At 40.8% G+C, this 25,209-nt stretch overlaps 1 protein-coding gene across 1 annotated transcript; it reads left to right on the top strand.

Annotated features, from left to right (window-relative positions):
- Positions 1-2: 2 nt before the first annotated feature.
- On the top strand, positions 3-24,841 carry elp2 (elongator acetyltransferase complex subunit 2; the record flags this gene model as incomplete). The annotated part of the gene is given in 23 exon segments (XM_083899306.1): positions 3-134; positions 239-317; positions 1,348-1,418; positions 1,508-1,652; positions 2,342-2,419; positions 2,733-2,797; positions 2,896-2,962; positions 4,683-4,829; positions 4,978-5,073; positions 5,978-6,030; positions 6,033-6,083; positions 11,381-11,512; positions 12,138-12,287; positions 12,837-13,028; positions 13,258-13,327; positions 13,444-13,539; positions 14,741-14,798; positions 15,737-15,809; positions 17,511-17,703; positions 21,908-22,029; positions 23,144-23,286; positions 23,502-23,615; positions 24,646-24,841. Coding segments are annotated over 23 exon segments (2,523 nt in total).
- Between the last annotated feature and the right edge of the window lie 368 nt (positions 24,842-25,209).

The following is a 25,209-nucleotide window of genomic DNA, read 5'->3' as shown; positions in this document are numbered from 1 at the left end:
AGATGGCGGCACCGGTGATAGAAACATGTCATGTTGCTTGTTGTCCTAACAGGACACCAAACGTGGTTTCGTGGAGCCGTGGCGGAATTATTGCTTTTGGGACGTGTAACTCGGTGGCTCTGTACGACCCACAGGTAGCAACGCCCACATTTTAAGGCTTCGACGCCTTTCATCCTGTAATTATGAACAAACATGTAGTATATTCGTTAATTTAATAACACGTGTTTGTTTGTTTTAGGAGAGAAGAGTCGTTGCTGTGTTGAATGGACACACAGGCAGAGTGAATGCAGTTCAGTGGGTTCACAGACAAGACTGTGGTGAGTCAGTGTGAACCGAGGACACACTCATCTGTGTCTGGACCTGTCAAACTACTGGACTTGTCATGGCCACACACAGTATCAGATTAGATCAGATCCAGTGCATTTGTGTGGTCACATATATTCCACAAAAAATATTCCACAGTGACCAGTGTACAACAAAATATGTTGCTGTCACTCTTCATATAAAATCAAGATTATAGGGCTGCATCAAGCGATTATTTACATGATTGATTAATCTGTCAATTATTTTCTCGATTTAATCTACTAATCTTTTGGTCTGTGTCAGAAAATGTTCTAAACCTAATGAACCTAAAGAATTCAGTGATTTCTTTGTCACATTGAGTAATATATATTACTATATTGTGGAAGAACCAAACATGGGCTACATCAAACTGCAGGATCGAGTTGCCCAAATCACATGTTTATTTTTTGACTTGCACTTTATGTAATATGTTGTTGCTGTTATGATACAAGTATGCATGTGTAGCATAATATGGTAAAAATAGTATCAAGCATTTACATGAACAGTAACTGGCAACCTCTCGTCTAGGACTGCAACTAACGATTATTATTTCACCCCATGGAGTGGGAGTGAAGTATTGTTTTTGGTGGCTTTGTGTGTCTGTCTGTTTGTTTGTGCTTCCACACTTGCACTTATCAAACAGAGGCCGCCAGAGGCTTGTTGCATGAATTTGGTAAAGTCTGCCATCTCTGATTGCCTTGTTATATGAAGCAAAGAAACAGTTCAACAAAGAATATATATATTTAAAGAAACTGGAAAAAATAGTTAAACAGATCTAACAGATTAATCGATTATAAAATAAGTTTGATGATTAATTTAGTAATCAAATAATAATCAATTGATTGATAAATCCCCTAAATGGTGCCCTAGTCTATGATTTCCTTACAAGTTCTTCCCCAGAATATGTTGGATGGTAACAACACCATAGCTATAGCCCTGAGACATAGGACTTAATCACACAAAAGTACATTATCTTAACTAATTTTGTTGTTTTTGTTGTCACAGCTCTTGAAAGTCATCTTGTCTCCGGAGGCTCAGACAATCAGCTCATCCTCTGGGAGCTTCAGAATGAGAAGGTAAGCTTCCAGCTGTTGCGTTTTTGACCCCCAGTTTCCTGCCATTCTTTACCGACATTGTGCTGTAAAATGTTATCTGCTGTTTGCAGTTCAGTCAGTCAGTGGTGTGTAAAGGCCACACCGGTCCGATTAATGCCGTGGATGCCATCTATGTGGAGGGCTCAGAAATCCTGGTGGCCTCTTCAGCAGCTGACTCCACAGTCAGACTGTGGCTCTGCAGTGGAAACAAAAAAGGTATGAGACATGTGTTTGCTATTTTAGGATGTGAGACACCTCATGCTCAGTTGATAAGTTTTGAAAATATTCATTCTTCACTGACAGTGTGACTATCTGCCTCCCAGTGGCTGTTAGTGGGAATAGCAATGTCTAGTTACAACATGATTACTTGCCCCATCTCGGCAATGCACATCTAAAACATTTTGTTTATATTTTTACACTTTATATACACTGACAGCAGACTGTGGTAATTTAATAATGACTCAACATCTTTCATGTATAGAAGTCAAAATAATATGATGCAAATGCTGTTTTGCTGTCTAATTTCTCCTGGCAAAGCTTTTGTTTACCATGTAATTGAAATTTAGAGATTTACATCAGTTGTGTTAAACTTAATTGCAATGCTGCATGGATTTATTATGTCGTAATGGAGTTCAATATTAGAGCTGTTCCAGATTGCTTTCCAATTCTATTTTATTTGATTTATTTTTTCAAGCAGTTATCTGTGACAGCTTCCCTATGTGTGATGTTTCTTTCTACTTTCTCACTGACACCCAAACCCACATATTTGAGCTTGTATATATGTATATATTTTAGTTGTTAATTGATTAATTATTAATCAGTCAGTCAATAAATAATTAATTAATGTGTAATAGAACTCACAGTGAATGAGAAAGCTCAACAGTATGTACGTTTGCGTTCCTCAGCCGAGTGCCTCCATATCACATCATTTGACAACAGTTTCATGATGGATGTCTCTCTGTCACTGTTGCCAGGCAGCAGAGGTAAGTCTAAGCTGTTCCTACATAGACAGCCTTTACGTTGTGTGCCACACACACAGTCAAACATACACAATTTTTTGTCTCATGTCTTCCATTTCAGTTCTCCCCACTGCTTCCGTGGCTGTATCTGAATTTCATACTGTCTCATGTCATGTTGCATCATGTCTGTTCATGTGTTTGATTCATTTTCCATATACACTGTAGCTCTTGTTCAATATTACAGAGTCAGTAGATACAAGTGTTTTCAATCTGCTGTATGTGGTTGTAATCGTACTTGCTCTACATGAATGTGAAACATTAACCCTGTTGCTTATAGTTCCCATACTGGCCTGTGGGGGTGACGACTCAAGGGTGCATTTGTATATCCAGTCCAATGGACAGGTAAACGGAAACATATTCATGTTTTTTGTGTCAACGCTCTAATTCGAATTGTAAAGTTTAAATGCAACATTTGATGTATTTGAATTGCTCCACAACAGCTCCAGAAAACTTTGTCACTACAAGGGCATGAGGACTGGATTCGTGGCGTGGCATGGGCATCTATAGGTGAGCCGAGATTTTATAACATGTAGTCTTTGATTGAATGATATGATAATGTTATTGTTTCAGGAGCAGAGCCTTGTTTGAATTATCTCTTAATGTCATTACCAGTATTTTCTCAAGCACAAATGGGCACCATTGATATTTTAGCTGAGAATCCTTGTAAAAGTTGGTGGAGACAGTAAGAAGTCAGCACGGTTACATCTGAAGAGGAACTCCAGATGTTTCCATAAATAAGTAAAAACATTTTGCTTAGAATGCTTTCCAGTTTTAATCTCTACATAGTCATATTTTAATTTGTTTTTAAGCGCTGTATGTGAGGAGATTAATTATGGTTGGCTGCATGTTTCTTATCTGGTGAGCTAAAGCGCTAAAGTAGAATAATGCAGTTATTGATTTCTGAATGAATCTGAATACATGATTGGCTGTGAGCACTATGTGATAGGAAGAGTTACAGTCTTAAACCGCTTTGAAGAGAGTCTGGGAAACAACCTTTTGTTTTCATTAAGCCAAATATATGCAAGCAAAAGTACACTTCCTTTTTTTTTAGATGAGTAAAACATCAAATGGGATCCAAGACAAGTGTGTGTGCTCGGTTAGTTTCAGTCCAGTTTCACTGCTTTTTTACTGTATTGTGATGGTGCAGCAATGCACAGATTCAATCCAGTCTCACCTAATTGTGTATCCCTCCCCCTTCAAGGGCACATCATTACTGCACTGTTCTGCCTCTCGCTAAAAGCTATGCCACATAATATTCCAGGCTGATTCATCCTTAAGCAACCCTCTCCACCAGTGTCACCTTCCCACTCACAGTCTATGACCTGCTCCGCTCCTGTTAAGCTTCCAGCCGGCAAAGTGACACAGACGTCTATTTGTGTGACACCTCATCATAGGGATGACAATACACACCTGCTTCTCTGATAGTGGCTAAATAAATCTTTTTGTTCTTTTATAACACGGCAGATGACAAATTGCAGGAGCGGAGGTACAATTTATCACAGCTGTGAAATGTTGGGATTCACAGCGTCATGTAGCTTTCATTTCTTTCTGTCTTTTTTTTTTTGGTATTCTGTTTTTCAAAATCATGTTTTTATTTTAATTAGTGCCCCCTAAAAAATACCTGGTCATCTTATAAACTGAGAGTTATATGAGATAACTAGTAAATCCTGACATTGAAATTGAAGAAAAGTAATTGTCTGACATCTTTTTAACCCTGCTTTAACAAAATATGGTTGTCCGGTCACAAAATCCAGAATCACTAGTGCAAGTAGTTATGCCGGAGATTCAGGCAAGAGCGAACATCAATCAACACGTAATGTCAGTTATGCTGCGATTTTTCATGTTCTCCTGACGTTCAGGCAGATGCAGGTGGAAACAGGAAACAGACGACTGAGATATCATGTGTCTAAATTTTAATATAATCGTGTTCAAGAATGACGTCATATATTATTTATATTTGTTTGTTGTGTGGCTCTAAGTGGCCAAATATATATTAATGCAGTTTTAATGTTGTACCACTTTTAAACCTTGTGTATTCTGCAGGGACATCATCATTTTTATTTATGCTAAAAGCACGTTGCATAATGACAAACATTTACCTCAGTAGAGGAAACAAAGGCATTTTGGATTAACTCAGTATTGATCTATTTTGAGAGTTGACATAAAATGTCTTCTACTCGGTATGTTTTTCAGACAGTCTCGCTCTCTCTGTCTCTGACTCATTCAGGTGGGGAGCTGTTATTAGCCAGCTGTTCACAGGACTGTCTCATCAGAGTGTGGAGGCTGTGTGCCAAGTCTGGGACAGACACCCACGCAGAGGACGATCACACCATCATCAAAATGAAAGAGGACGTTTTTGAAGTGAAGGAGAGAGGTGAGCGAGCCACACTGCTGACTATTGAAAAGTTGTTAATTAACCACATAAAGAGATGGGTTTCTTTTCAATGGTTTAATGACACACAGTAGAAAAAGACCTGAATAAAGAATCAATTCTTTTGTCGTCGTGTGTCCTCCTGCTGCAGACATTTCCTCGGTGTTTGCTGTGTCTCTTGAGACAGTCCTGGCTGGTCATGAGAACTGGGTCTATGGAGTCCACTGGCAGCCTCCTTTCTACAAAGGTACCTTGATTAAAAGTGCACGGAAGGGACCGTAAAACGAAGTGCATTTCGAAAACAATCTACCATTCCACAGCTCTGTTAGAAACAGCTTGGCGACACTTTGTTAATGGAGCGTTTGTCGAAAAACAATCATTTATTTTCAAATCACAGACTATTCCCATTAAACATTCCAATCACTTAGTTGTTTCTACAGCCTGTGGAAGTATAACAGATTGAAAAAAACATTGGTTTTCTCCTTTTGTTTTATAATGGTGTTACTTAGAAAATACAGCATGTGACGGGGACAATTTCTTAAAGAGGAAGGAAAAATAAATGGTGTGAAAAGTTAGCGGCTTAATGAGTTCCTAAGGGAAGGACCGCTAGATGTGCTAAATTTTCTCCTTAAACTGTTGTCACTTTAAAAGCTTATTACATCAAGGTCACTTCACACCCACCCCAGCTTATGTGTACATCACACATCATTATGTTTAGATCCCTGTGTTAGAGTATGGATGGTGAATGCAGTTATTCTGCTTGAAATGTTGGTTACAAACTATAAACATTTTTAGAAACAGAGGAAAGTGCAAAGGAAAAATAAGAAGAACACAGCAATGCAACTTTTGAGGTCATTAACTGGAACTCTATATTTCTGAAACTACAGTCAATCTAACTAACTCTTGTTATTTGAATTAAATATTGTTAGTTTTACCTCTTTTTCCAATGCGATTAATAAATATCGCAGTAGAGTACAACCCAGACTTACTTTATGAAGCGTTTTACAGGAGTTGTGAGTCGACTTCAGATAACAATTCAGAAATGTTAAAAAAAGCTCTGGCACAATACTTAACTGTTGATATTGGTCTGAATAATGAATGAAAATGCAGTTCCTGTATACAGTAGATTGTCTCATTGTCTCCCCCTGAAGGTGACAAGTTGCAGCAGCCTCTCAGTCTGCTCTCTGCTTCCATGGATAAGACAATACAATGATCCTCTGGGCTCCCGAGGAGGGATCTGGAGTCTGGGTGGAGCAGGTCAGTGTTGAATGGCATACAAAGAGGGCTTTATGTAGATACTCATGGTATCAGTCACTTTCTGAAGGGAACACACACAATATCCCAAATACAGCACATATCGCTTTCCCACTCTGCTTCCATTTCACTAGCTCTTGACATGATCCAGGGCTCGAGCACTCCTCCAGTATCCTCCTCCCTGCTGTCAGTGCCCCTGTGTTGGTTTCTTCTCTCCCTGACATTGAGGTGTCAGGAATAGAAGTGATGGACAGTGATGAAGAGGTGCTGAAGCCTGGTGCACCACCATGACTTTAGGCAAACTGAGGTTGTCCTCCCCCATCTTCCCTTCTATCATTTACTCACATTGAACCTCCTCTTTTGCAGCCCATTTCCCTGACAGAGAGGAGCGAGAGGCAGGAGGAGATCATGCCTTAGCCTCTGTGCTGCCTTTCTCCTTATTATTTTTCCTTCTTCATCTGTTTTGTTCTGCTCCTCTCTTCTTTTGTCACATCTCCCTCTTACACTCTGCCCTCAATTCGTTTCTCATCTCTCAGCTCCCAACAGCTGCTATTGTGCCAGAATAGGGCTAAATTTAACTTAAGTGTGGATTCTCTACCCATCTGCAATGCACTTTTTTCTTAGACTTGTCATATTCTCAGGTGTTTCAGCAGTACTTGCCATTTCCATGTACCTGACAGGATATTTATAATATCAGACACAAACTGCTGACGGAGGCTTACTCATTCACGCAAACATCCTAAAATATTTCTCTAAAGATGCTAACTCTCCGCACATCATGGTGAACAGGAATGGTTCTCACCTCGCCAGAGCAGGCACCTTGACTGTGATCACACTCTGAGGTGATGGAAAAAAAGATTTCACACTTGATCAGACACATTTTTATACCTTTGATCTCATCGTTATATCCACAGTGACGAGCAAGAGTGCCCACAGAGGGGAGCAAATGTGAAAAGTCTCAGCTCTCCTCTCTGACAAAAGGACGATGATTAGGACCCGAAGCTAGTGCTAATGTCACATATTCTTGGTGTGGTTAAACAGTGGTAGATGTTTTGAGTTGGTCCAATATGACCGGTCTTCTTTCATTGCTTTGTCCCCCTTCAGAAAACCTGGAATAACCTTTTTGTTGAATGTGAAAGTGCATATTATATGAGTCTCCTCCTCATTTCTTTTTTTCCCCCATTCCTGTTCCTTTTGACCTGTTTTTTCTTCTCATTTTCAAGTGAGAGCCAAACCCTTTGAACTCTCAGGTTCTCTGTGTACAAAGGAAGCTTAACCTGTGAAGCTCTGTCCTGCACACAACACACATGCATATGTGCAACAACAAAATGTCAGTAAATTAACTCCATTTGCATTTTGTCCATATCCTTAGACTGAATTAAAGCCCTTTGGTCTCTTTTTGAGTGTTTTCTGAAAACACAAACGGACTTCACGGAGGCTTTTCTCTGGGACGTTGGAAGTTTTTGGCAGAGCAAATTCCATGGTGCTAAATGACCAGCCGCGTGTGTCTTAATTAGCTGATTTTTACAAAGAAGTGCTCTACTTCTTCACACTGATTAGAGTAATTGGTGAGATTTAATAGAGAGTGGTGTTAGCAATGGGGCGGCCAGGGCCCACCGCTGTGTAAAGTACGTCTTACTAACGAGACACACTGGTAATTAACACCGAGACTGACCACAGCAAGCCACCACAATGCCTGGAGGGACTGTCAGTTTGTGTGTGTGTTTGTGTTTTAGAGATAACCTATTTCCAGACCTCGGCTGGTGTACTCTCGTCAAGTCACAGAAGGAGAAAATGCACTCAATCCTAAAAAAATGACTGCATTTTTAAATACAAGACAGTCTATAAATATGAAATGCTATGGGTGTGTTGAATATTTGATTTCTTGTTGGGCTGAAGTATTAACTGAGTCAAGTTATGGAGACATTGAATATTGTCTGCACAGTGTTCTGTGAATACTCATAGTTTAAAAAAGAGACCACGAAAAGGCATTTATTATTATTGATTTTTACATATATATCTTGTATTTCTTAATCGAATTAAAATTAGTTATTTTTTCACACATACCAATAAGTTATAGTGAATTAAATAAAACATTTTAAACCCATCCTTATTACAACCGTGTAGTGAACACACACAAGACACAGGAGCAGAGCGCAGCACTTGTCTGCAATGGGGGATTGGGTGCCTTGGCCCCAGGATTTGAACCGTTGACCTTCCAGTTACAAGCCCAATTTCCTTTCCTCCTGGCCATGGGCTGCCAACTCACCAAGGCACTGTCACCTACCAAATTTGAAGCCTTTCAAGGGATCTGTTATGCGAAGAACAAACAGATAAAGACATAATATTGTTTGGTGCTGTGCGGTGTGTGTGTGTGTGTGTGTGTGTGTGTTTGAGATGGAGCCAATCCCAGGTGACACAGGGCAATAGGCAACACACACCCTTCACAGGTCGCCAGTCCATCGCAGTGCTAACATACAGAGACGAGCAACCATTCATTCTGGCATTCACGCTATTTACCTGTCAAAATTCTAACCAGCAACCCACCTGTTGCAGGCAAGGTTCACTTTCCTCTAGGCCATGGGCCACCCTCTTGCAGCTGTAGCCCATAGCAACATCAAGCAACAGACTACACATTAAAAATTGCTTTTTGGCAAATCTGTGTGAAGTTTGCATGTTCGCCCCGAGTGCATGTGGGATTTCATGCAGAGGTTAAACTTTGGTAAAACTTGATGATCAAATAATATTCAAGTGGTTACCCTCACTGAATAAAAATCTAAAAGTAAAGTAGAATTCTGTAGTAGGAGTCTCAGTTGTGCAGAAATGTTGTCACATTTAGATGCACTGCATTTAAGCCAGAACAATTTCTTTTGACAACCGTCATGTGCATGTTCTCCTGCTCTGTCTAAAGCTTCTCCAGCACGAATCGCCCATTTTGTCTCCCTCCAAAGAATGATATATGCTCTTTCTACCTCACTGTCCTTGTTCTATTCCTCCCCCATACCCCCACTGGCCAGCGATAAGGCATGCTTTGCATCCATATTGTTCCTCCTGTCGTAAACAAGACAAATGACAGCTCTGCGCCTCTGTGAGTTTTTGCATGATTTACGGCCGCTCTCGTATGCAGAATTTTAAAATCAATCTGCTTAATGTTGCATCTCGTTTTCTCTCAATCTCTCCATTAATGCTTGTACCTGACTGTCTTTTCTCTCCGTCTTCCGCTCTGTGTGTGTGTGTGTGTGTGCTTGGCTGTGCTGATGGTGCCATTCAAAGTGAAGGCATGCCTTTATCACTGTCATTAGTTCCACAGTGTTTCAGCCTGCAGACGGGCATTATTTTGAAGGTCATTGGCGACCTCTGCAAGACAGCTGTATGATTAGGGACACCCCTTTACAGTAGATAGACAAAGCAAATGTATGTCTGCGTCTCCTCTGGGTTATTTATGTGCAGCCTTTCAACTTGTTTGTTGAACATGTAATGGACGCCCACGTGTTTGTGTCATGCGTGTTCGTCTTGCAGCCTGACTCATGTCTCTGCTGCGGCTAAGCATGCTCCCGCTGCCTGCTTAAAGAAAAGACAAGAGCCTAAGCTGCACGTCTTTTAAGATGTAATCGTTCAAGTAGGAATTTAGCACTTCTCATATTTCCTCAATATCATTTAAGAAACAAGGTAATTAAAGATGGAGGAGATATAATGTAGCCATATCTGGATAAAGACCACAGTGGTGCTGCAGGAGCTGTGTAGCACTCTCTGGGGCTACTCTGCTGCAGTCGATTTGAAGAGATCTCCCCTCTTGGCCCTGTTTACCTGCATGGCCTCAAGGCCTGAAAGTTTTAATTGTTTGAGTTCCTCATGGTAGTAAGAGGTTGAACAGGGTCACAGAATGTTCTGAAAGTTCTCTCGAGTAAATAGTCCTCCTGTATTTGTTATAAAACTCACAGAAGCAATTAGGTGAAGGTAGGAATTTCTGACACGACTCAAGCTGAAATGTGTGACTGTAAATGTCTCTAAACGTGGGGGTGGAGAATTACTCTGGCTCTCTCTCCATTATATTTTGAGTATGAAGTAGATTTTTTTTTCCTTTCTTGTATAAACAAGGCACAGCTCGAGCAGTTGACAGCTCATTCATCATAAGGCTCTCTGTGGCTTAAACAACGATTCCTGTTTATTAATATTTTTTCTTACTTTTACTGAATTCACACATTGTTTCGATTTACTCTCCGTCATAATCCTGCGTGTTATGTTACCTGTAGAATATTATATTAAGAGTATCTAATGTCCTGCATCTAAATATGTCATTTTTGTTTTATTTATATTAATTTCAGTGAAAGTGTGAATTAATTCAGAGCTTTTGACTCATTATAGTTGGTTCTAATTCTACTATATTAACATCAGGTGGATTTAGAATGACCCTGTGTCTTGAATGGAGTGTATTTCCGTGTAAATGGTAAATTAAATGGACTTTTCTGCCCTTTAAAAAACGCGAAAGTTCAATATTGCACAAATGCAAGTTGACCAAGAGTGGACAGGATGTGAGTTTATGTCTCGTGTGAGTTCGGCTTATGTGTTTTGTTTAGTCTTTAATTGACTTTGTCAGACAGCATGGAGTTGTTATCTCATCGTCTATACAACGCGACGTCGGTGTCACAGGCTCTTACCCAATCCAATGTTCTCAAGCTTTGCAATTTTTCATTATCATTTCTTTAATGTGATATGCTGCAAATGTTTTCATTTTGTATTGGACAAATGCATTTTGTGAGAACCCCCCCCAATAATTTATTCATCTCTAATAAGTCCTATTTTGCATAATTTCTCATCTGACTTATCAGCTTAATTTGTGCTTCTTCTTCTTTTTTTTCATCTACTTCTGTCCAACCATTGTGGAGGCTGTTGGTTAGTTAGTAAATGGCTTAAAACAGATTTGACAGTAATATTTTTCCCGTCTTGCGTCTTTTCTATAAGTCTGTAGCCTTTATATAAAACCCAGGAGACAGAGCAGATGGGTTATATACTGTGTGTGTTACATAGCAGGGTGACAGGTGCTACTTTCATCTCTCAGAAATAGCTGCTTTAAAAAAAAACAAAAAAACTCTTTTACTCTGTTGCCTTTTCTTTATGTGTGGCAGTCAATGCACATTTATGTGATTTCGTGTTGCTTTCATCTTTCTCTGCAACAAGCCAGTAACTCACAAAGAAAGCATTATTCACCTCCCTGATGTGTTGAAAAAGCACACGAGTTAAACATTTTGACCTCACAACCTTTTTCTTTTCTTTTTTTTTCTTTTTTTCATTCACACCAGGTGCGTGTAGGGGAGGTTGGTGGCAACACTCTGGGTTTCTACGGCTGCCAGATGAGTCCAGATGGTTCCATGATTCTGGCTCATGCTTTTCATGGTGCTCTACATCTCTGGTCTAAGGACCAAGAGAAAGAGGTGAGAATCATGGCCTTACTTGTACCTTAACCTCAAATTTCATATGATGCCAGTATTTAAATTGTAATTTTTTTTGGTTAAAATATATGCTTAAAATTATTTTACAAAAAAAGAGCTCCAAAAGCTGTAGCTGTAGCGTATACATGCAGAAGTCGGACTATGAATCGCATTATCCAGGTATTAGTCTGACTAAGAATAGCTTGATTTTAATCAGACTAACGTGTTTACATGACATTAAGGAAACTGAATTATTGTCTTAGTCCAACTAAAATCGAACTTTTAACATTCATGTAAACACACTGAGTGTTAGTGGATGGCTACATAGAATGAGAGGCAGTAATCAGTGAGTGTAAGCAGTCAAACAGAGTCTCCTGTCCACAGTGTCACTCAATTTGAATAGTAACCACACATCTTTGTTGGTTTTTCCTGAGAGAGTTGAGTTTTGAAGTCGCATGCAAGTTCAGATTTAGCGGTGACATTAAAAACCTGAAAGTGTTGATAGCTAATTGAGTTTGACTTTGCAGCCATGCTCCAAATGTCATTTGTTGTGGTCATGGAGGGAGGTCTATATGGTAATTCCGTGGTTGAACGTTGTAAACTGACCATTACAATGCTCTGTGTCCAGGGAGATTGGAGGCCTGGGGTTGTTATATCAGGTCATTTCAGTGCAGTGCAAGACCTCAGCTGGGACCCTGAGGGTGAATTCATCATCAGCGTGGGCTCAGACCAGACAACCAGACTCTTCACTCCATGGAGGAAACGAGACGTCAAATTGGTAAAGAAGCATTTGAATCTTACCTATGATTTGCAATGGCAAGAATAAAGCTTTTGTGAATATTTTTTTTTAAGGGACTTGACTTAGTAGGACTTACTGACTGACCACCTTCAGCACCACTACAGGATACTGCTGGGTTTAATGTTAACATCAAAGTTAAGTGCTGTAGCTTCAAACTTCACATTTAACCAGGTGAAATTGTTTCGAGGCAGAGGAAAACATTGATTTTGTTCTAAAAACACAATTAAGTTTCCAGTCTTAGTTGCGTTATTCAAGGTGTTACTCTGGATTAATGCCACCTCATGGCAATGCCAACATAACTCCACTGTCTGGAGTGGAACCCTTCATCTTCCCTTGTGAGAACACTTGGCATCTTAAAATCGTTTATTTGAACAGAAGAATCAATTTCATATTTGGCTTGTTTTCAAATGCCTGGATTTAAGGCCACAACATGAGAGGATCTATTGAAATGCTGGCACTTCCTGCGGTAAGTAAGCACAGCTGCTTAGGATCTTCATAAAATCTTTCTGTGTCTTTTTAACAATACAGGCAACCTGGCACGAAATCTCACGGCCTCAGATCCATGGATATGACATGCAGTGTCTTGCCATGGTTGGAAGGTTTCAATTTGTCTCTGGAGCAGATGAGAAGGTCCTCAGGGTGTTTCAAGCGCCTCGTAATTTTGTGGAGAACTTTGCTAATATATCCGGGATGTCGAGAGAGAAGTTGCTGACCTCCAGCGTGAGTGCCGCGATAAATGCAATTACAATTCAGCAATGTTTTTCCATGACCTTTACTGCAACAACTTTGTCTCTGTCCCATGATCAAATTTAACAAAACGTCCTTAGTCGTGTTCCTTTTTTTACTTTTTTATTCAACTGTAAAATATGCTGAGTGGACGGCATGCTGCTCGCTTTAACACTCTGCTTGGTTATTGTGTGTGTTGTGTTACTTTTCTGCTTCATGCCAGGACTCTGCCAACCTTCCAGAAGGAGCCAGCACACCTGCTTTAGGTCTGTCCAACAAGGCTGTATTTCAAGGTAAAAGGATTTTGGCTGGAGCCATGTTTTGTTTAAATAATCCATTTTTGGCAACTGTTTCATGTAATGTATCAATAGGATATACTGATTTTTTTTTTTTATGTTTTAATTTATAGGTGACCTTGTTCCAAAAACCAATAAAGGGGAGGAGAAGTTCAGCAATGTATCTGATCAATACCAGGAGTCTTACTTCCACCCACTTAACATGACCGGTACTGTAAACTTGCATTAAATACACTGTCAAAGTAACAGGTTCTCAGAGCTGTCCAAGTAAACTCATATTCAGTCGAAACCACTACAGAAAAATAGATTTGGAGACAAAATAAGAGATTCATATTCCTTTTGCTCTGCTGCCGCAGCACACATGTAACTTTTGTTGTGGGTGATGCAAATGAAGAGCAGTTGATGGAAGCAGTGATGTGAGAAAAGGCAATAAAAAATTACACGTTCTTATTTCAAAGTGACTTCCAACATAACAAAATATTTGACATAGAGTGTCTGTAATACGATGTTTGGAAAAGGATTGTGCACTGAATCGGAGAAGAATACAAAGAAACGTAGGAAAACTTGAGAAAATAATCAGAGTAAATAGGCAGATGGGAAACGGATGAGAGTCAGATGAGGACAACATAACAGTGCGCTTTAAAACCCCTGGTTGAGAGGCTGTGAAGGGCTGTCATCAGCAAGATTGAAGCCACTCCTTAATCTGCATTGCTAATTAGAAAACAGGCTTTTCTGATTGCAAAGTTTAAGTGTCGATGACCCCGGGCTCTGTCGAGAGCAATCGAGCGTGGAGACTGTTGTTAACAATGCATTTTTACTCAGGCACTGACACAAATGAGTAATTATGGAAACTGGGAAGCCGATGACCAATAAGCCAACAAACATGAGAGTAGTTTTCAATTACATGCAAAGCAAAGGTAGTGCAGGCCCGCGCTGTAATTGTGTTGTGTGGGAAACATTGGTACTCGGATAAATTTGATCCCTCTTAAAGCCAGGGGCTGTGAAGAAAAGGAGATAAAGCAGCAGTTGTTTCAGAATAGCGTTTTTTTTGGTTGTTTTTTGGGGGGGAGAGCAGCAGAGCTGAGAATTCATGAAGGCCAAATGCTAAATGAAGCTGCACGTGAATGTGAGAGAACATTGTCCTCAGGCGAATAATCTTGTTTTCAGTCTACCATGTAGCTTTTATCTCATTTAGCCTCCATTTATCGAACAAATCCCCTTTTTCCTTTAACTTGCAAACGTTATGTCACTAAAAAAAATGCTGGGGAATAAAGAGGGACATTATAATATCCACTGAAGTACAATCTTCATTAAGTAAATTAGAAATTGGTTGTATTTCAGTTATGTAAGGATTTGGAAGTTTGTGTGTGGTTAACGTGTGTCTCTCTGTATGTGTGTGTGTGTGTGCAGAGCCCCCACCAGAGGATCATCTTCTCCAGAACACCCTCTGGCCTGAGGTTCAGAAACTGTGAGCACTTTATTATTTCTCTCCTAACAACACATCAAAGCTTCTTGTGAAAACAATATTCAGTGTCCTGTGAAAATTGAAACTCATACTCGCTCTAACAACCTGCTCCTTTTCATATACTTCCTTCGATGCAGACACCACAATTTCCGTGTTGCTCCTATTGAAGAAAGATTTCACATTATTAATTGTGTTTATTTAGTTTATTTTGCCAAAGGGTTTATTGGTCCTAAAAATGATTAACTGAACTCCGCTTCCTGTCATCCCATGAGGCTTTTTCCTCGGCTGAATATATAGCCTCCATTTGTGGCCAATGTTAAATCCATTTACCAGTCTGTGCAACATAAACATGACGTATGACGTTGTTGTTTGTTCGAAGTGTGGCCATTGTGTGTTAGAAAAGCCCTTTTCTATCTCGGTTTGGCTTCACACACACCCCCTTGAATCATTTAGTGCATAATAGAAACATTAAAATGAGTAATTGCCTGAATTATTTTAAGGACATAAATAAATTTCTCCCAGTTGAGGCCAAATTGATGCAGTGTTTGAAAGCTTCCTGGTTGAGACACTTTCTCTCTCCCAGAGTTGCAACGTGCAGTATCACTTTGCTGACATCTTAAAGTAGTCAGGTAACAGTAACACTAAAACGCTTACAGTAATTGGGCTGTGAGCGAATAGTCATGGCACCAATATTGTTAATCTCCGACAACAGGAGAAGCACCAGCAGATCAACAGTGCTTATTTACTTGTCACCACACATTGATAGCTTGTGCCTGGAAGCTCGCCGTGGTGACACTTTGGAATAAGTGTATATTTAATTTGCTCAGATGTTGTCGTCCACTTTTCACCTGCACGTGTGATCATGCATGTCCTGCCTCATGTGTAGCGCACCCGTTTATGATTCATCCCCCGTACGATTTGCATCCTCTTGTCTCCTCCAGGTACGGCCACGGCTTTGAGATGTTCTCTCTCGCGTCTGACAGCGCCAGGACGGTGGTGGCGTCCGCGTGCAAGGTCAGTGTGATAAGACCGAGGCCAGAGACCACGTCGTAGTTCAGGCTACGTGACACCGCAGAGCAAAGGTGTTAGATCGGAGAAGATAAAGCATCGTGACACACACGCACACTGTAACACACTGTGACACCTACTGCGCCGTCTGTCCTTCCTTGGAGAGTGATCCCTCCCTTGTGGCTCTTCCTGCGGTTTCCTCCCATTTTCCCCCCTGTACAAGGCGTTTTCCTCACTCGATGTGAGGGTCTATCCTTAGACCTCATCCTGAGGGTGTTACAGACTGTAAAGACTTGTCACTCAGTTATTTATAGGACCTACATTGTCCTGACTGAAGTTGCGCGAACAGACGTTAGATAATTATTGTGTTAGTTTGCCATTTTTTAAAAACTTTTAATACATTTAATCATGTTAGTCAAATATCTATTGTACATTCTTCATTCATTCATTTAATTGGACCTAGCTCCTGCGACCTGCTCTCAGCTCAAATACTTGAATATTATAAAGTTCATGGATGGTAAGAAGACTGGGATCGATGCTAAACATGTTATATCAACCAGCAGCCGGCTAACATTGTTTCGATCCGTTACATAATAGGTAAACCAGAATCTGCCTAATACTAACAAGCTGAAACGAGGGCATATCACCACCTAACATAGCAGAGGCGGATGCACTTCATTTAATAAATCAATTCTCGGGCTAGTGTTTGTATTCTGGGACTTTAACAGTGCAGCTGCTTGTCTTGATGTGCATGGAAATGCACTGAATGAAACAAACATTCACACTCACCGTCTCGTCTACTTTCTACTTCACCCACAGTCTCATGCTACATTTCTTCCCTTCTCTTCTCTTCTTGTTCCTTTCCACTGATTTTGCTTTATTGTTGTCTTATCGCACAGTCGTGTTCCCTTTTAGTCCCCACAACAGCTGTGCTCATCCCCCCCCCGCACCACACACACACACACACACACATTGCTAGCAAGCAAACCTGATATAGAAAATTTCACATAAGTTAAACGAAATCACTTTGCAGGCAGAGATGGAGAGGACAGGGGGCTGTATAGAAAACAAAAATATTTAAAGGAGATGTATTATGCAAAATCAACTTTTTAATCATTTTAATACTTATACTTGTGACTCTGGAGGCCCTATGAGTAGGAAAAGTGTGAAAAAAGATGACTCACTCATGTTGTTGTGGTCGGCCTCAGTACACGAGATAAAACACACGATGTTGACTTCCGCACTCATTGCTACGTCAGTACAGGCGAGGGCAATAGTATCCAGAAGAGCGGAAGTCTGAAAAGTGTTCTATTCTTGTCTGCACAGTGCAGCACAGAGTTCTACACAAACTTCCAGCCTCGGAGGATTTACGTGTCTAGTGGATACATTTTATACGACGGCAATGTGCCAGCTAGAGTCAGCAAATGAGGGCTTTTCCAAATGCTAACTGCTGTTAGCTGCCAGAGCCTCAGTGTCGTAGTTTACTGTGTCTCATTTGCATTTAAAGAGACAGGCACTCAAAACCAGAGTGTTCTGAACAGGGCTGTTTTGGCAGGGTGATTGAACTGCTGTAGTGCTTCATCCTTAAGGTATTTTGACCAAAGCATGTCACAGACATGTTCATTAGGACACCAGGGAACTAGGTTAACTTGGAGAAATAGGGTACAATATGTCTCCTTTAAATAAGCTGTGTCGTTGTCTTTCCAGGCATCTAAAGCAGAGCATGCAGCAGTGTTGCTGTGGAGTACGACAACGTGGCGTCAGCTACAGACGCTTCCCTGTCACACCCTCACCGTCACCCAGATGGCCTTCTCACCTGACGCGCAACTCTTGTTAGCCGTTTCCCGTGATCGCACCTGGTCTTTGTGGAGAAGGAATGTGACCACACCTGAAAGTCAAGGTGAGAAGGGAAAGGGGGAAGGACCAGATCATAATATAATGAAATGTATGAATTGAGTGGTCAGGATTTTCTTTTTTTAGGCACTCTGTCTCCGGATGAGAAAATAGCCTTTCATGGTGCTTTGTAAATAAATTATTTTTAATTAAAAACATGTGTGAGTGAATCTTAAGACAAAGAGATTATAATTAAACCTTATTGGCAGATAGTAACAGCTATCCTAATTCAAATTAATTAAAATAAGGCTAACGCGCTGAAGCAGATTTGTTCCAAATGAAATCAAGCTGGACTGATTGGGAGGATTCCCCTAATTAATACTGTGAAGAGCCAAACAAGTGATGCAGTGACTGAAACTAGTCCAAACTGGTGCTAATAAGAGAAAGCTGATTATTCTTTTTATTTCATTATTCTCTGCACGTTTATGTAAACTGAACATTTTTAGCTATTAAACGTAAAATGTAACTGTGCTTTAAAATGAGGACAGGAGTTTGCCGATGGGTGATAATTATAATGCAGAATACAACACATGCCTACCTGTATATTTCATCCAAGGTAATTTATTGCCAGAGAGTTTCCGTGTTGTAATAACTCATCCATTCTGTGCTTGTTTGTATATCATGTCAGGATGAAGAAAAAAACAGAACTATATTTCTAGAGTTGTGCAACCTTGTTTGAAGAAATACAAGCACATTCTCCTGTGTATTGGCTTGTTGTGGCAGTTGGTTTGATTTGAGGCTCATAAGTATTGATCTCCAGGCCTTCCTTGGGGGTATCAGTATCATTAATTTAGTCTGTTTGCTTGGTCTTTGCTCTCTCTCAGACTTAACTCAGTGTTGGTGACATAAATGGTTCGAGATTTGTTATCTGGAAGGTCACCACTGTCGGCATCCACATGGTCTGACAAATTAGGAGAGTGAGGATTAAATCTGTAGACCTGGACCTTAATTACTCTTGTGGAACTAATGTCAGGGCAGCTCCTTAAACTTCAGTGTACTCTTTGCATTTGCCGACCTTTTACATTTCAGCCAGTTTCTTTATTATTAAGTACAAACTGTCATATCTGACCCCTTTCGTATATTATAAATGTATCAGATTGTCTTGTCAGAATTTGACTTGTGTCAGCTCTTAGGTCGGCTGTAATTCCGACTGCACGTGTCTTGTTCCTTAGTCATCACATAAAAACAGATCAGCTCTTCTTCAGGTCATTGTGCTGAGACAGAAAAAAAAAAGTTGAATCAGTGTATTTTTTTTTTCTCTCCATTCACCTCCTTCAGGGCCTTGTGTGCCTGAAGAGAATGTTTATATGAGAGAGTCTCTGCACCTTGACTCAGACAAATAACCTGATCCTGAATCCAAGGTGAGCAGAACATGATGTCTAAGCTCAGAGGATTACATCCCACCTGCTCCTGGTAACACATCTCTTGGCTCTGCTCGGGTCAGTCTTAATGGGCACTGACAGAGGCCAAGCAGTGCTGCTCTCTGCTGTTTGCCTGCATGGTGGGCTTCACAGACGTAGTAGACTGCCGTGTGTGTGTGGAGCGTGAATCTCTTCTGGTGGCTGCTGAGTCACTCAAGGTGATTGTGAAGAACACCACCTTTCTGGTGATTTTGTAACCAACACTACTACTTGAAGAGTTTTATGGAAGACATTTTAATAATAATATACTAATATACTATTTAATTTTTTTGTCTTACAATAAGCCTTTTGCATGTACTTTAGACAATGGCCTGGTTTTATAGAGGCCACAGTCATTTTACATTTTTGCCTTTCTTCTTCTTTTACCTTAAAATAAATCCTAGAGATAGACTGATTATTAGTAGTCAAGGAGGCCGATAACTGATATTTGGAGCCAATATTCATTTGCAGTAAAAGTGATCATATTTGCATCCAAAATCAAAAAACACCAACAATTAACTTTGTTTAAATGCCTTTAAGTATACGTTTATTAAACAGCTTTTCAGATGTGCAACATGTTAAAATTTATTTTTTATCTTAGACAATAGACATCTTTGTTTCTAACAAAAAGTGCAGGAAGCTCCCAGGCTCAGCAGCAATGTCTTATAAAGTTAAATGAAAACTTTTCTACTGTAAATAGTTTTCCAAAATGTCAATATAACTGCGGTGTTATTGTATCTTTCACTTTGTTTTAAGTTCAAACAAAAACAGAAAGTGCAGGGAGTTCGTGGCTGCATCAGAGCCAAAATAACACAGTTTTAAATTAATCTCTTATCGGCCATCGGATAAGGCAGATGCTGATTTGCTTCAAAATGCCAAATACTGGCGCCGATAATTGGCCCAGGTGATTGTTACCATCTACTGTCTCACCATCAGTTATCAATAGTTCCTCCATACTGCACCTTTAAACCTCCCTATAACTAGTGCCCCCCCCCCAAAAAGAAATCTGCTTTTTTTTTTTGGTCCAGTGGAACACGGCTCTCATTCCTAACTGGACAATCTGGTCCTGAAGCTGGCTTGACCGAAAAGGACAAACACAGTCTCAGAATCCAGACTGAGGAAGGTTAAATGAAGTCAGATCCGATCGAGCAAAGTGACCTCACGTATCCTCGCCTCTTCTCTGTCTCCTCCTCGTGTTGTCTCAGTCCATCCTCCTCCATCCATCTTTCTCTTGTGGGTCGAGCCCCCCCCCACACTCAGACATCTCCATTAAGGAGACACAGTTACCTCTCACCCCTCCCCTTCCTTTTCTTTCTTCTGTTACTTTCTGCTTCTCTCATGTGCTGCTCTTGTATCTTCTCTGTGTATTTTTGCAGAGGCAGAATGACATGTCACTCAGAATAACTCAGACTTTTGTCGTGACACTGTGGTTTTATGTGTGTGTGTCTGTGTCTGGTGTGGGTATAACTCATTGTGTAGATACAGACAGTACATACAGCTATAAATTAATTCATTCATCTTCTCCCGCTTTATCCTCCACATGAGGATCCCGAGGCAGCTGGAGTTAATCCCAGCTGACATGGGGCAAAAAGCCAGGGTCACATCCTGATATGGCAAACCCTGTGTTCACCGTTGTTGTTCCATTTGAGGCACAGATAGTCCGGCACACATTTCCTTTAAAGCATAATTGGCCCAGGTGATTGTTACGATCTACTGTCTCACCATTAGTTATCAATAGTTCCTCCATACTGCACCTTTAAACCTCCCTATAACCAGTGTCCCCCCCAAAAAAAATCAGCACGTACAGAGAGCTTGGATCTTGGTTTCTTTATATTTATTAAATAATAATCTCCGGTTGACTTTTCATGGAAATAGAAACAAAAAACAATCCAGATAACGTTGCTATATGCGACCAACAAAGGGGCGATTAAGTAAGTTTGAGTGTGTTCATGCAGTCAGAAAACTATTTGCTCTGTCGCCTTTCGAAAAATAACTTCCTTGTAAAGGCGTTCAATCCCCTGGAGCCTGATCTGGACACGCCTTTTCACAGGTGAGACAGGAATTACATAGGTATTAATCCCGACTTTAAATTAGATTCATAATACACTTTAAATTTAAATGACTTAGTTTCCAATAATAATAATACTAATAATAACAATAATAAACAATAATTTCCACCATAACTCAAATTATAGTTACTTTAAGAATATTCTAAACAAAACCTCTAAATACAACAACAACAATTACAACAATTATTCACTCTCATTCGAGTTGTTCAATTAAACTCAGCATGTTTTTTGGACTGTGGGAGGAAACCGGGGAACATGTAAACTCCACATCTCTGGGAAAAAGTGAAAATAGTTCCCTCTGAAGACGTGGAGCGATGTCCATGTGTGCCAGTGTTGAGCAGCACTGCTGTGGGGACACGTCGTAGACAGACGTCTGCCAGCAGCATACAAACAACTTCTCTGGGGGAAAACAATCTGGGGTCTGAAATGACTTAGGCTGGGGAAATAAACAGCAGCAGGTCATAAACCAAAACTGACTGAAATGGAGGTCTTGAATGAGGTTCTCTGTCTCGTTGGGTGTGTGTATTTGTTGCTTGGGAGGGGAGAGCCTTTGTCGCTCTCAGAGCACCGAGGCAGCGCTGGGGACCTGCTGACGTAGCGCTGCAATCATCGCAACGGGTTGTGTTGCGACTGTGGGCTCGCCTCGGCGTGAATACATGATGTGAAATATGCATGGACACAGTGAGTTGTTATGTGAGACTTTAATGCTGTTATGTGATCCGTGTTTTTTTTTTTTATGCAGAGCCGCAGTTCTCGCTGCACGCACACACAGGGAAGGACACTGCCGTGCACGGCCGAATCATCTGGTCATGTGACTGGAGCCCCGACAGCAAGTACTTTGTGACATCCAGTCGAGACAAGAAGGTAGGCCTGTCACGATAACAAATTTTAATCGATAATATTGTTGTTCTGAGATAATTTTCATCTTATACAATGATAATGGTATAATAATGCAGGTACACCTTTTCAAAGAGAAATAAACTTTTATTTTTAAAGAATATTTAACACTAGAACACAATAAATTAACAAACAAGCAAAAGCAATAAATAAAATGGGTTAGCTGCACTCTGCTGTGGTAGGCTACACCAGGAGTCCCGCCTCCCCACACACCATGCGACTGACAAGTGACTGACATGAGGGTTCACTCATCGTTACTCTGGCTTTACATGGAAACACTCCCGGGTGAAACCGACAAAATATTTTATCAGATGTGCCTTTCGTTTAGACGGCAACATCGTTTTTGGGGCTTAAAAACGCAAAAAAATTTACCCACCCTCCAGAGTGGAAATCTTAAAAACGCTTCGCTGTCGCGTTCCCGTCTAAAGGGTTGAAAACGCTAAAGTGTTTTCTGAGCTGCTCACGCTGCCACGACGCTGAAGTTGGCTTTAGAGAACCTGAGGCGAATGTGGTGCCAGATTCAGCGTCGTCACGCTGGCTATCCTCCTGTACGCTGACGTCAGATCCATGTGCAGTACAGACAAAAAAACGTGGATTAGAATTCATCAGTCGCACATTCAAGTCGCCTTAGCTGCTCTGATACCTATCCAGGAGTCATTTCAGCAAATACGCCGAGTCAATGTTTTGGTTTTCGACTGTGGGCTACTCGGCGCTACTAGAGAGAAGTAGAAGGAAGTTTCAGCGCATGCGCACGCTCCTGGTGTTGTTGTATGGCAGTGCTTCACAGCGCCACCTAGCCACCTGGCATGCATACTACATCAAATTTCACACACTTTAGGACCCGAGAGAGAGAGAGAAAGAGAGACGGGGAAAACAAAAAAGCATGCAAATGGCATTTATCGCGGCCAGAAAAATGATCGAGCTAATTTTAATTATCATGCGATTAATTGATTTATTGAATATCGCGACAGGCCTACAAGAAGGTCAGTATCAGAAGTTTGAATATTGGGCTTTGAAGGTGAAACTGATAGTGAACTGATCATTGTGTTTTATTTGTGTGTGTGTGTGTGTGTGTGTGCAGGTAATTGTGTGGGGCCCGTGTAAATTAGAAAACACTGGGGAACCTGTGCTTCCTCCTGAGATTAAACCATGTTCCTCCATCTTGGATGTTGGTGATTCTGCGACAGCCGTAGCCGTCTGCCCTGTACTCTGCTCTGATAACAGGTGAACACAAAAACACACACACACACAGGATAGTACTTGTCATGCAGCTGTCTGTCTATTTTATGTAAACAGTTGCTTAGGCCATTGAACTTTAAACAATAACCTGGGTGTTTATGTTGCGCAACCCATCAGTCAGTTTAATAAAATATCAAAGCTGTGCTTTGATATTTAGGTCGACTGTAATATATGAGTGTGTGCGTGTGTTGTATTCACAGCTACCTGCTCGCTGTTGGCCTGGAGTGTGGTAGAATCCTGCTGTACAGGTGGAACCCAAGCCAGGAGACTCTTGGAGGACACGACTGGAGCAGCTGTGCACAGACGGACATCTTGTATCCTTCCGACATGTGGACACACACACACACACAAGCTTGTTCTTAGTGAGGACACGTCAATGAACCCAATTCTACCCCTAACCTTAAAACCAGGTCTATGATTTTAGGACCTCACAAAGATATAAATACAAGTATACACACACGCACACAAAGTTCATCTGAAGTTCATGGGCTGCAGCACTGAAAAGCCTCTGATGGGAGCACATATAAATGACAGCATTTTGGCTTAAGTGAAAAGTCTGTGAGGCTTTTCTTTCACACTGGGCAGCCGTTGAAGGGAAGGTATTTGTACGCGTGTGTTTTCTGTCAAACATGAGTGTGTAGAGCTCAGGAACTAAAAACGAGTTTCTTGTCATTCTTATGTTTTGCTGCAGTGCTGCTCAGAACTGTTTGTCTGTTAAAGTTGGTGCAGCCAGTCTGTGTGGTATGTAATGATTGTATTGAGAAATTCTTATATAAAATTATGATATAATATGGATAGTGGTAGAGCTGGGCCACACACTGTTTTTAAATGATCTGATATATACTCTTTATACTGTACTCGCATTTGCATTAAGTCTGCCCTACACTGGAGGAGTTTTAAATCTGACTTGATTTTCTTTGTAACCATTTTTCAATGTTGTTATCCTGAGAAATTTGGATTTGGAATATCAAAGTAACTCACATGATTTAACGTGACTTCAGAATATAAACAGAGATGGAGGTAGACCTTCAGTTAATAGCTGTTGTGTGTGCGCAAATCAGTCTAAAATCGGAAGAGGGCCAGACCAGGACCAAAATCTGTTAAATTATCTTCTAGTGTAATGAATTTGGTGATGAATCTCTTGAACCGTCTCGCTCCAATGTTGCTCTGAAGAATATACTCATACCTGTACTCACACAAAGGTGGAAGTAGCATCTGTAGGACTTATTCTTTTTACACTAAACCGAGCCCACAGTCTTTCATTTATTAATGAAAATAAACACTGGTGTCTATATAAGGTAAACTTGGATATGGTTGTTTTTCCTTCATCACATCCTTTCTCAGACAAAGCCACACTTTGACAGTGAAGAGGCTCTGCTGGAGGCCCAGGCCTGGCCGAGCAGGTCGAGAGACCGACAGGAAAGACGGACAAACTGAAGAAGATAGTGATTTCAAGGAAGAGAGCTCCTGGGTCCAGCTTGCCAGCACCAGCGCTGACCACTCTGTCAAAATCTTCAGCATCAACACTCGAGCTCTTTAGCACCACCAACACTGACACTATTATGTCACTCTCATACATGAGAGTCACTTGAATTAGGGGCCACAGGCCTGACTGGGCCACCGTGGCTACAGCTGCTCACTGGCAAACTGTTCACTTCCTGTGACAGCCAGTTAAGTCATCATGGGTCAGTCTCAGGACAAAGCCATGGCAAACATGCCTCAGTCTGTCTGCACACAGCTGAATGATGATGTGATGATAGCAAGACAACTTTGAGCTGCTAATTATGATTGGACATTCTACAGATCGCATATTTAAACCCAGGTAAAATCAGCAAATCAAGGTCATCTAAATAACCATGCGTCCTTTCTAATCCCTTGTACAGCTTTTGTATTGTTACCAGTTATTAA

The sequence above is a fragment of the Microchirus variegatus genome, assembly GCF_963457635.1.
Source record: "Microchirus variegatus genome assembly, chromosome: 13".
NCBI lineage: Eukaryota > Metazoa > Chordata > Actinopteri > Pleuronectiformes > Soleidae > Microchirus > Microchirus variegatus.
The sequence above is the reverse complement of the archived record's forward strand: the minus strand, read 5'-3'. Positions and strand labels throughout refer to the sequence as shown.